Here is a 12,828-nt window from a genome sequence, read left to right on the forward strand (position 1 = left end):
CACTTATGAATGCCTCATGAGCCACATGTAAACTGCTTATCCTTCTGTACTTATGGATCTTTGTTAAAAATCTACATATAATTCAATTTATTCTGTTTGTAGTTGAAATTGGACTAGTACCAGTCATAGTCCTCTTGTTATGAAGTTCAGGAGACAAAAAGAATGTAATTTGGCATGAGAATCTTTAAATAACTGGATAGGCAAGAAACTGAAGCATGGGGTCTCTGGAAGAAATTAGACAATGTAGACATACCAGGAAGTGGATGGGTGTTGGAGAAGAGCAGAGCAAAAATAATTTCCCAAATTTCTTTACTTGCCACATTTTTCTTTCAATTTGTGCCACCACTGAGGAACACAGACTGGAGCATTGATGTTATTCCTCAACCAGTTGTAATCTGAAGCCAGTTATTAGGAGGTTTGCCATTTTTAACCTTGAGTTATTCCATCTTTCTGTGATCTGTAGTCAGAAAGTGGCCACAACCTTCAGGATCTGGAACTGGCTTTGGAGATAGTTAGGTGGATGGTTTGGGTAGAGGCTGTTTGGACCTATGTACTTCAATTCCCCATTTCCAGTGGAATTTGCTGGAGGTGCATTCTCTATGACAGTGACTGTTCCGCCATCCGCAATAGACAGTTAGTAAGGTAAGTAAAAATAAACTTAGCTCTTAACAATGTGCTGTAAGGGTCCCATGTAATTTTAAGAGCCTGGCAGAACACCAGAGGTAGCCTCAGTGCAGGAGATCAGAAGCTGTTGCCCATTCTGTTTCCATGGAGCTACATTCATGAATTGGCATAGATCCAGCCAAAAGTATTCTTCTGGAGTGATTCCTCTTCCACGTGACTGCATTAAGAGCTTTTTGTTTTAATTACTATTATCGATCATTGTTTAAGGCAGCAAGTCAAAGTCATGCACCTGTGGATAAAAGAACAGAATGAATGATATTTAAAAGATAGGAGAGATCAACTGGCAGAATGGATTCATAGAGTCAAGTGTTAGGTTATTTTCCCGAGGTTTCACACACGGGATGCAATTCACACCCACCAATTTCTGCAATCCGTTAAATTTAAAGCTAGGTGTGACCCCCTTTGACCCCCCCTCGCAGGTGTGTGAGGTAGAGTCAAAAGAGGCATTGAACAAAGAACACACATCCCTTTTATACAGGTCAATTGGCCATACTTACAGATGCTCTGGCCGCTCTCCCACAGTCACATGCCACTCAAGTCAACCCCCAGTTACTCACAGTCACAGGTTATCCTGGGTACAATGGCAGGATGAGATCATCCTCGGAGATAATGCAAATGCTAATTCCCTAATCCTGGGGAATCGTTATGCAGACTATTTCTGATTCAGTTATTTCCCGAAACAATGCAGGTGTGAGGTGCCCTAGCTTCTGGGGATGGTCATGAAAGCATTTCTGAATGGAAGAGATTTAATTTGATAATAGTAGGGGGAGTAGTAGCAAATATCTGTCTGATTGAAGTGGGGGTCATTTGCATTCTTTCATGAATGTCATCCCCACCCACTTCCAGAATGTTCACTCAGTGCAGTTTAACTCTTTAATGTCCACAAAAATATTCCAATTTAATCTTTTAACATTACAAAGGAATGGGTATGGGATATGTAATCAAACAAAAGATGTGCCTAGAGGAAGTGCAGGTGGCAGAATTGTATGTAGTTTCTGTCCAAAGAGGAAAAAGGGGGGAAATGAAACAAACAGGAGAACCAATCACAAGCCTATCAAAAAATTAAAGTATTAAAATTGGGACAGGGATTATAAACTAAAGTTGTTGTCCTCAGTTTTGAATCCAGAAGGCCATAAAGTAAGCGGTCAAAAACTGAGGTGCCATTCCTTGAACTGACATTGAGCTTCATTGGAATGTTGGATAATGGCAGAGGGTTCTGAGTCAGGGGCAGCTGGAGAATTAAAATGATGGGTGAAACAAACTTGTGATCATGATTGGTTACATAGAGGTGTTCCACAAAGCAATCTGTATTTGGCCTCCCATTTGCATGGTAGACCATATCGCGAGCAATATATGCAATACATTAAATTGAAAGAAGTTCAAGGATATCACTCTTTCACGAAGAAAGTGTATTTGGCCATTATATGGTGAGAAAGGATGAGTTACAGTAGAATTGCTGCGTCTCCAGCACTTGCATGGAAAGGAACCATGGCTTAAAAATGTGTTGCTGGAAAAGCGCAGCAGGTCAGGCAGCATCAAAGGAGAAGGGGAATCGACTTTTCGGGCATAAGCCCTTCTTCAGGAATGAGGAGGGTGTGCCAAGCAGGCTAAGATAAAAGGTAGGGAGGAGGGACTTAGGGGAGGGGCGTTGGGAATGCGATAGGTGGAAGGAGGTTAAGGTGAGGGTGATAGGCCAGAGAGGGGGTGGGGCCGGAGAGGCCTGGAAGAAGATTGCAGGTAAAGAAGGCGGTGCTGAGTCTGAGGGCTGGGACTGAGAAAAGGTGGGGGGGAGGGGAAATGAGGAAGCTGGAGAAATCCACATTCATCCCTTGTGGCTGGAGGGCTCCTATGAAGAGTTATGGGAGCAATCAAAGAATGGACCATATTGGGGTGAGCTATCCCTATCCCTTCAAAGTAAGGGAAAAGAGGAGAAGCTGTGCTTGTTTGTGGCATCATCCTGAACTGACAGAAAGTGAAGAGGGAGATCTATTGAATATGTATGGAAAGAGTATGTTGAGGACCAGTGAAACCCATGTGAGGTTGCATACAAGGACAGAATTAAAAGGTCACAGATGTCTTGATGCAGGGTTGTTAGACTGGAGAATGTTGTAAATAAGGGGAACTGTAGATGTGAAAATGTTAGCTCTAATTTGCTGAATTTAGTACTGATATTATTAACTATTTCCATTTTTAAGATTGACAAAACAATAAACATGTAAAACAATGGATTAGATTTTACAGTCCTGTGGGGATGAGATTAGGGCCAGGGGAATACATAGAAAGTGGAATAGGCATAGCACCCAGGGATGTTTCACAGGGTGAGTGAAGAATCAGATCAGCAGTGGAGGTGGCAGGCAATTATAATGATTCAGGCCCCAGTTACAGGCAGTTTAGTAGCCTCACTGTCATTTTACTGCCTATGGAATGGACACTCGGCACTCAGAGACTCACAACGTATTGGAGGACCTTTGAAGCTGTAATCTGCATGCCCCATTGATGGGAAGTGGACATGGAAGACTGCGTCTATGGCCCAAACTAATCAAATGGAGAGCCTCCCCTTCCATTTTTGAGTTGTTCCGTTCTGTGAGGGGGTTTTCCTTCTCAATCCTTCTGGATATTATCAACACTGTTATGGGCAGCTCTATGTTGATGGTCTCCTTGCAGACCCAATCTTTCTCAGCTTGTTTCACTGCTCCTCGTTGGGCCCCTGAGGCTCAAGTGCTGCTACCTATCTGAGCCTACAACATCAACAGCCCATCCAATGTCCATGATTGGAAGGTGAGCATAACTGTGGCCAATTAGTAATGACCTCTTTTGACAAGTGTGGGCTCAAGATCCATATTGTGTTCCACTGTCAATATTCCAAAGCTGCATGGAAAAATCCAGACCCGTGATTTCTTTGGATGGTGAACTCACTAATCCTGTCCTTCCAGTGAAGACACTTGTACAAATGGAACATGGATTAGAAAATCAGCATTATCAAGTGCATTTCAAAACTGCGAACTTTCAGTTGCACCTCTCATTTCTGCGAATTAGATCTGTCAGAGTGCTTTCATTTTTGTATCACTTTGAGGTTTCAAAGCTGTCAGATGCCCTGGTGTAAAATTGAACCAAGTTAGAAATTAGCTCAAATCACAGTAACTCTTGTTTCTCTCTCAAACAATATCCCTCTGAGTAAAAGATCTTAAACGGTTTAAATTGCGTAGAATAATACAATGTAAGTTTGTCTTGAATTATTTCATATTTGTTTTAGTCTTAACAAACACAACATTTTGTGGCAGAGAAAATGGGTATAAGAAAATTTATTAAATCAGCCATGAAGAATTCAGACACATTATTTTGTATGCATCAAAAGCATGTGGCAAAATTATCTAAACATAATTTTCTATTTAGTTTCTATTTCATTGAGTGTCATCACCTCAGTTACTCGATTGTAAATAATGTACAGATTTGTTAGTCTCTGGGCTAAGTATAACAATGTTTGCCAATTGTCTGGTTTAACTTGAAATAGTTGAAATGAGAGGCATGGAATGTATGAAATTAAATGATGCAGAAACAAATTACCAAAGTATAAATCTTAGAAGCAAAGAATTCCAAAATAATAGCACATAAAATTCAATTTTTTTCCATCTGTTTTACACAGAAATTGACGAAGAGAGTTGTGGCGATCCTGGAACTCCATTGTATGGCATACGTGATACAGATGGATTCTCCAATGGGAACATTTTGAGATTTCAATGCCAATCTGGATTTGAACTGATAGGAGAAAAATCCCTTCTCTGTCAGGATAACAACCAGTGGTCAGCAAATGTACCAATCTGCATCTGTGAGTATAGTATTTTCAGTTCTTATATTAAACTATTTTTAGTTTTGTCTTGAGCCATTGGAATATAAACTAAAATCTTTACCCGTGAACTGTAATTTTGGCTTATCTGCAGTTTTCCAGGGAGCACTTCTTTTGGATTCAGCTGGATAGATTCATGATAATGATCAGTCTGTCAGCACCTTCAGACTCATATATTACTGAAATAGCCGACACTATTTTTCATCAACTTTAAATTCAAAGTTAAAAGAAGGCAGGGTTGAGATCCCACACTAGCTTAAGTAGATAAGCCATGAATAGATGAAAGTACCAGATTGGATTCCCATCAATTGTGGACAGCACAGCTTGCTTCAGAGTTCCTGCTGTAGACAGGATAAATTGGTCCAGGCTGTTACAAACGATAACTATCTTGATGCAATACGCAAGTGTGAATTCTGGCTGGGGACAGAGTCGAGCTCAGGTTTGAAGCTTTCAGCATTTAAATAGCCTGAATCTTCTTCTTTCATTTCAAACAGCAAAGGCAGTAACTCTCTCTCTCTCTCTCTCTCTCTCTCTCCTGCACTGCCCTCACCATGTGCTTCCTTTGTCTGTTCTTCTCCCTTTTAAAACTGCTGATGTTTTGACTTTTTTTCTCCAAAGTTCCAAAACAATGCAACAGCATATAAAACAGTAATTGCTGCTCCTGGAATTCGAGAAAATCACCTCCAGCACCTAAAATACCTCAAAAAAGGGAGCAGCTGTTACATCCAGAAATTTTCCTGTCCTTCATCTTGGGTTACCCAGAATGTGTGCAGGTTAGGTGAATTGGCCATGCTAAATTGCCAATAGCGTCAGATGCATTAGTCAGGGTTAAATATAGGGTAGAGAAATGGGTCTGATTGGGTTACTCTTCAGAGGGGCGATGTGGACTTGTTGTGAAAAAGGGCCTGTTTCAATACTGTAGGGAATCTCATCTAATTTAATCTAAATTTCAAATGAATACCAGCCACTCTGTGGTAAAATAGTCAGAGAAAACAGTTCCAATGGACAGTGTTCCATCAAATAAATTTAGGATGGAAAGAAAGCAAATTGACAGGGAAATAATATAAAATAATTCAGATAAAGAATGTCAGAACTGATGTGATTCGTACTCTTTTAATTGACCAACTCAGCGTAGGAGTTGGTATTAAAGTGAAGCATTAAGCAGAAACAGTTCTTTTTTGCCACGAGGAAGGAAATAAAATCAAAGTTTCCATAACTTTAGCTGTTCTTGTACAGTGCTCAACAGATGGTGAGAGAACTGCATTTGCAGTAGACTAGAAACAGATTACCTCCTACTTCTCTTGAACATTTGCAGCATGATCTAAGTTGGAGCAAAATAACAAAAGCACATGTTTCAAATAAGCACTTTGTTTTGATACTCCTTTAATTTCCCACTTTTGTCCAACATCTGAAAATAGTAATTTTTACAGGAGCTGATTTTACATTGAAATAGCTCCCCCAAATGACTATTATTCGTGTGTAAATTAAGTGGGCATCCTGGTTACGGTGTCCATTACAGTCAAGATCAATAATATATTTGGCTGATATTGCCATAAACATTTCCAGTGCAATCTGCACAAAAGCTTAACTTTAATGTAAAATATCCAAAGGTGGCATGGTGGTTCAGTGGTTAGTACTGCTGCCTCAGAGTGCCAGCGACCTGTGTTTGATTTCAGATGCAGGCAAGTCTGTGTGTGGAGTTTGCACGTTCTCCCCGTGTCTGCTTGGTTTCCTTCAGGTGCACTAGTTCCCTCCCACAGTCCGAAGATGTGCAGGTTAGGTGCATTGACCACACTAAATTGCCCAGAGTGTCCAGGGATGTGCAGGTTAGGTGGATTAGCCATGAGAAACACAGTCTAATGGGGATAGGGTGGGGCTTCAGTCTGGGTGGAAAGCTTTTCGGAGGGTCACTGTGGGTGGAATGGCCTGATTTCACACTGTAGGAATTCTATGATTCTTCAAACTATTTTCAAACAACTCTTGACACTCTGCCACATGAAGCTATATTAAGACAGAAAGAAAGTTTTTAATAGAAGGAGCTGGAGAGGTTTAGGAGGGAATCCCAGCTGGGAAGTATGAGAAAAAATGTTGGATCAGACCTGGGACCTACCTCTGAAATCTATCTTAGTAGCGCACTAAATATTTAAGCCAATGGGGAGGTTGCCTTTCCAAACTCATATACTGTTTGAAAGTCTAGTTCTGTTTGAACTTTTAGTACTGTTTTCTATCCTTTTTTATTTAAAAACAAAATATGATGGAAGTTGGGCTCCAGGTTATGGGGCTTGCAGAATAGGATAATAGGTATTTTCCAAAGCTAGAGAGCATATTGTCAGAACAAGGGATCACAAATTTAAAGCAGAGATGAAGGGAAATTTCTTCTCTCTGAAGGTAGTGTGAATCTGTTGAAAGTTTTGCCACAGAGGACTACTGAGGCTGGGTCATTAAGTGTATTCAAGTCTGAGTTGGACAGATTTTTAATTAGCAAGGAAATCAAGGGTTATGGGGAAAAGGTAGGAAAGCAGTAGAGGGTTATCAGATTAAATATGATTTTATTGAATAGGTTGAGTGGCCACTTATGCTCTTATGTCTTATGGTCTGTTGGGTTTCAGAATGAGCATATTGATATGAGCTTATTGGTCTGATAGGACAAAGTACAGGGAGGCCCTCACATCCACAGGTAAATAGTGCAATACATGTGAGTATCTGCACTGCATTTGGAGACCTCCTGATAAATCCTGGTGGTCTTACTGTGGGCTTGACAGTGGTAGGTTTTCTCATGGAGCACTCTGCAGTTCATGGAGAGGGCTTCAATTGGATCAATGGTCATTCCTGCAGGAACAATACGACCACCCTCACTAATCAAGCCACTTACCCCATTTCCCAAGCTTGCCTGATTGATCCTGGGGACTGCAAACCCTATTGACTTTGCTGCGAGGGTCTGGGTCACTCAGCTCTGTGCAGTTCTAGCAGTGTCCACTTCTCCTGCTGAGACTTCTATAATCAAAGAGCTTGTAGCTCTTCAATTGGTTGGAAACTCTTCAATGAGGTCTGTAGCCCTTTGTAGTGACAGGAGTCCTGATAACTGCTCATAGAGCTGTGAGATTTGCTTGAGGCAGGGTAGCCTCAAAATTTAGGTCTGCAGTCAGAGTCACCGCTACTTCAATGAATTTTACCCCTTAGATTCACATTTTATTTTGTGAATCACTGTATTTCCCATTCCCTTTTAAAGTGGTTGAAACATTGCATAACATTGACGTCATCTGTCTCATGTCGAGCCCAATTTGGGAGGAGCTATTAGGATAGAATTTCCTCTGAGGCTGCTTGTTTCTTTTTTAACCCACCAATTGTTTGGCATAACAATGCATAATGATGCACTGTAATATGCAAGGACAGGGCTGTCAAAGTTCTTGTTATGTATCCCAAGAACAACAAAGAGCTGTGCTGCAGACAGTGTCAGAGAAACAAATGAGCATGTCATACAACTTGAATCGTCAAATTATCCTGATTTAATAATTCAGATTTCTAATGTTAATTCAGCTCTTGCAACCAGTTCTCAATATCGTGTATGAAACATTCTGATCCAACAGGTAGCCACTGATGAGATATTTAATTGGTCAATGAAGGCTATTCATCCCAATTTAATTCTCAAAATATGTTCATTCCAAGTTGCCTTGAGAAGGTACAATTGACTGCCTTACAAAGCTACTTCAGTCAACCACATTGGTAATGGATTTGAATTTATGCTTGCCCAACTGAGTAAGGATGAAAGTTTTATATTAAAACATTACTGATCCTGTTAGGCAATTTTATGATCGACCGTGTTGCTACCAATTTTTAATTTTTGATTTTTTTAAAGAACTGCCATCTTTTCACAATGATGAGATTTGAATCCACAACTTTGTACTCTCCATGACCCATTCACATTTTGCTTTCCCTTGACACGGTATTTGGTTCCATGCTGAAGCTTGTGAGCCACAGTGGAGTGCAGGAGGTGTGCTGAGGTAAGCTAGTTAGACAGCCTTTCCATTAATTCTCAGGCTAAGCAGCCAGCTCTATTACCCCTCATCCCAATCCTCCACATCCCAAACTTTGAGATGACCTCTCTGATTACCTGTGCCACCAATGTGTCCTGGATGTAGGTTTGCTCCCTGAGCTGTAAGGTTCATTTCCAGATGTTTTCTTACCATACTAGGTAATATATTCAGTGGGCCTCCAGGCGAAGCACTACTGATAATTCCTGCTTACACACACAAACATCTTTTGAGTCTCGCGGCCCACTGAAGATGTTAAACAGTATGGTGACAAAACATCTGTAACTGAACCTTCCAGCTCAGTGAACAAACCTACATCCAGAACCTCACCTCAACATGAGCTACAAACCTTCTCAAAACTCGCTAAGGCCAATATGTCCTGTCAGGCTGCTTGTGCTCCTCAGGCATTCTCCATAGTCAGCTGGTATCCACTATGTACAGTCTTCAGGAGAGATGCAAGAGAAATAACAATGATATTCCAAATAGGTTTAGTTAAACTTAAACTTGTGACAAAAGAATTTCATTCAAAAGTGTGACATTGATGGTGCAAAACAGAGTCTCCATTGAAAACTAATTAATCCTTAAGGTGGTTATTTTGTTGTGTTGAAGAAAAATAAACATGTGCACTGAACCAACATCAAAGGCAGGAGATGACATTGCAACCTTTTCAGACTGTCAGTTACCCTGCTGAACAGCAGTGTCAACAGACTGCATCAACAGTTTTTAGAACTCAACCAAAAATTCAAAGTTACCATGGCAATCAAAATAGTATTACAACTGAAAGAGCATTCAGTTGAAAGAAGAGATAGTGTCCACGACAGAGTTCCCGTCAGTCAGTGCAAGACAGCAGTTTCTCAGATTTATTTTCCAAAAGGAGGGGAGTTCTTTTCCACAGTCAGAGTTGTCTAGACGTTTAACTTTGTTAAAATGACAAGAGGAGTTTCCAAGCAGATTTTCCTATTACTTGAATTCATTATGCCATTTTCTCCACTGGAAAAAGTACTGCAATGCATGTCAATACTCTCATATGGTGGTCAATGTAATTCTCTTCTTACCTTTATAAGACAGAGCCTTATGATGAATTACTACAATAAAATTTACAATGCGATATAATAGAATATCACATCTGACATTTCATAGTGAACATTTGAAGATGGCAAAAAAAAGTTCAGTCTTCCCCTTTAGAATATATCAACCCCTTCGCAGGCTTCCCCAAGTCTTATGATCTCTCCAAAGAGGAGTGATTGGTTTTAGGATTTCTAAAATCTTCACCAGCATATAAAAATAATAGGAAGAAATATAAATGTCCTCTGGTTCTCACAATTAGCGTACGTACCTCAGAAAAGATAACTCTGAGTTTTGCACCCAATGCTTTCCTACATTGCATAAATATACATGGAACTAGTGAGCATTACAAGAGATGCTGGTAGCTCACAACTGGTTCTGTTAGGATCTTCTTGAGTAGCATTTGTAACATTTGTCTATGTGGCTTACTCATATCAACTGATGGAGGATGAACCATGAATACATCTACAACACAAAAGACTTAACTTGAGTAATAAGAACTAATTTGTCACATAATAAGTGATAACATGTTACATTAACATAATATTGGTTAACTGCATTAACACGGGATAACATGCTTTGTAATCTCCTAAGTAATAGTCACCAGGTCTACAGTACTTAGCTGTAGACTATAGAACTGATTAACTGCAGAATTTATTCAACAACTAACAAGCTCCTTTCAAATATAGCCATTATATATCAGTGGGCAGAATTATTACAATCTTCTGAGTTAACTCTCTTTCAGGCCACTGGCTTTTGCAACACTGTGGGGTCTTTAAGGCAGAGCAAAATTTGCTTTTCTCTGGGAAAAAAGAATTATTGAACTGGTTTGCACCTGCATTTGAGTCTACATGTTCACTGTTACCTCTGAGTCTCTGGACTATTATGAACATAGAGACAAACATGAAATAGGAGCAGCAAAAAAATACTGGGCCCCTCAAGCCAATACAGCCATTCAATAAGGTGAAGGTTGATTTTTTTGTTTTTCCAATTCCATACAGTGTTCAAATTCAACGATGTAGATCAGCACAACACTAGTTTACCTCTATATCTTGAGCATAAGCACCAAGTGAACTCATAGACCACGATAATCACATGGGATATTTGTCTCAAAAGATACTAAGCTTTTTCATAGAAGTGTATCCACCTGACTCTAATTCAGCTGATTCACAAATAAAGCATTTTACTGGAACAGTTTTACCAGCGCTAAGTCCACTTTGTTCCAATAAAAGCCAATGCTCCTGGGTACAACCATATGTGTTTCATAAGATATTCCTAAAATAATTTGCATTTCTTAATATGTAAACTGTGATTTCTAATGTCTAGTTGTTGCATGTTCAAATAAAAAGTCAAATTAAACTAAATTGCTTTACCCCAGTGCATACATATCAGACTTTAAGTCACAATCTGTAAGAAGGTTGGATTTGTGCCAGTCTTTAATTATGAAGGCAGATTTGTACTATGGAATCATGCCTATTCTGAATTGCCTTAAGCTGTCCAAACTAATTTAACTTAAACCATTAATAGCAATCAGAAGGAGTAAATTTTCTTGCCGTATGCCTATATTGGACATGGTCCAGGTTGTAGCTGTGAAAGAGATTTGTTTCAACTTGCAGTACCACTGAATTTATCTATGCCTTGTGACTGGATGCATTAACTTAACTAACATTTTACTTGCTGTTACTGAAGAACCAATTTACAGTATTTCAATTGTTTATGACTTCTGACTAATTCTCATTTTATTGAATTATGTTCATGAATAAAAGTTACTTAAAATGCTGCCACGGACCCAATTTTATTTTGGTTTATTTGCTGTTTGTGTCAGAATGTAAAACCAATTAAAACTAGAACTCCTTAAACTCATAAAGCATTCATAGTAAATATAAAGTATTGATTAGTGCTTCAAATTTTACTTTCATTATGATTTCTGCAGACGTGAACAAGGCTGCATCCCTTGCTAAACTTATGTCCCAATATTATCTGCTGGTGACAATTTAAACTGTTAAAACTACAAATTCCAGGTGTAGCTGTCCTTGAAGTTGGAGGTACACTACATTATATAGAAAAGGTAGTAGCTTAAGATTGATTGATTGGATCATTTTGACAATTTTGCTGCCTCCTAAATGGCAATTTTGTAATGAGCTCAATATGGTATTTCAATAATAAAGCAGCATGGGATAGCATTATTCTAATTGTGTGCTATCAGCTTGAGAAAATAATGTGAAAAGCAAGCAAGTTAATCTTGAGGTTATATTTCAAGGAGCTGAGCTGTACATTACTCTTTCAACAGTTGTTCTTACAAGGGCAACTTGATAGTCATTGTTTCAGCTAGCAACATTATCTGAGTACAATATCTTCAATTTTATTATGTTATTAACTCTGAATGTTTCATTAAAATAGTATGGTGCCATTTAAAACAAGTGCTTGACATGGTAATGGTTCCTTTTAAATGAATGTTTCCAATTTACTCAGAACCTAAACGTGCTGCTTTTCTGAATATAACTTGTTTGATCTTATGTTTACAGTTCCTTGTTTGTCAAACTTCACTGCGCCAGTTGGAACAGTACTGTCGCCGGACTATCCCGAGGGCTACAGCAATAATATGAACTGTGTCTGGCTAATTGTTGCAGTCCGAGGGAGTCGGATTCACCTGTCCTTCAATGATTTTGACTTGGAATCTCAGTTTGACTTCCTTGCCGTTAAAGATGGGGAATCAATTGATTCGCCTCTACTGGGTACATTCAGTGGATCAGAAGTTCCTTCGCATCTTACCAGCAATGGTCACATTCTGCGTCTGGAATTTCAGGCTGACCACTCCATGTCTGGACGAGGATTTAACATCACATATAGCAGTATGCTTACTTTTCTAAATTGATCTAAATGATGACGACGGTGCCTCATTTATTCAACTGCAAATTTTAGACTTTGAAATTTGGTTTAAAAAGTAAATTTGGTTTATTTCAATGAGCCGTAGAAATAATTGTAACTTGGCAAATGTTTTCACACGATTGCAGTAATATAGTAATTGTGGATAATTCTAAAAGACTTATCCAAGTAAGAAGCTACTTGCAAGAGAATGGATTTTGAATATGTGTATGACATTCATATCATCATATCGACCAGCATTGGATAGAAAGAAATGAGACAATCCGCATAGTACCTCAATTGGCAACAGAGAAGGAAGTCACTCATTCTGACTCGTCA

At 39.2% G+C, this 12,828-nt stretch overlaps 1 protein-coding gene across 1 annotated transcript in view; it reads left to right on the forward strand.

Annotated features, from left to right (window-relative positions):
- The window catches only part of csmd3b (CUB and Sushi multiple domains 3b), a 1,933,688-nt gene that overhangs the window by 1,469,169 nt on the left and 451,691 nt on the right, over positions 1–12,828 (forward strand). Inside the window, exons 13-14 of the mRNA XM_072571243.1 lie at positions 4,328–4,510; positions 12,150–12,476. Coding sequence (XP_072427344.1) covers positions 4,328–4,510; positions 12,150–12,476 — 510 coding nt within the window. The remainder of the gene's footprint in view (positions 1–4,327; positions 4,511–12,149; positions 12,477–12,828) is intronic.

This window comes from Chiloscyllium punctatum, chromosome 5 (assembly GCF_047496795.1).
Source record: "Chiloscyllium punctatum isolate Juve2018m chromosome 5, sChiPun1.3, whole genome shotgun sequence".
In the NCBI taxonomy this organism is placed as follows: Eukaryota; Metazoa; Chordata; class Chondrichthyes; order Orectolobiformes; family Hemiscylliidae; genus Chiloscyllium; species Chiloscyllium punctatum.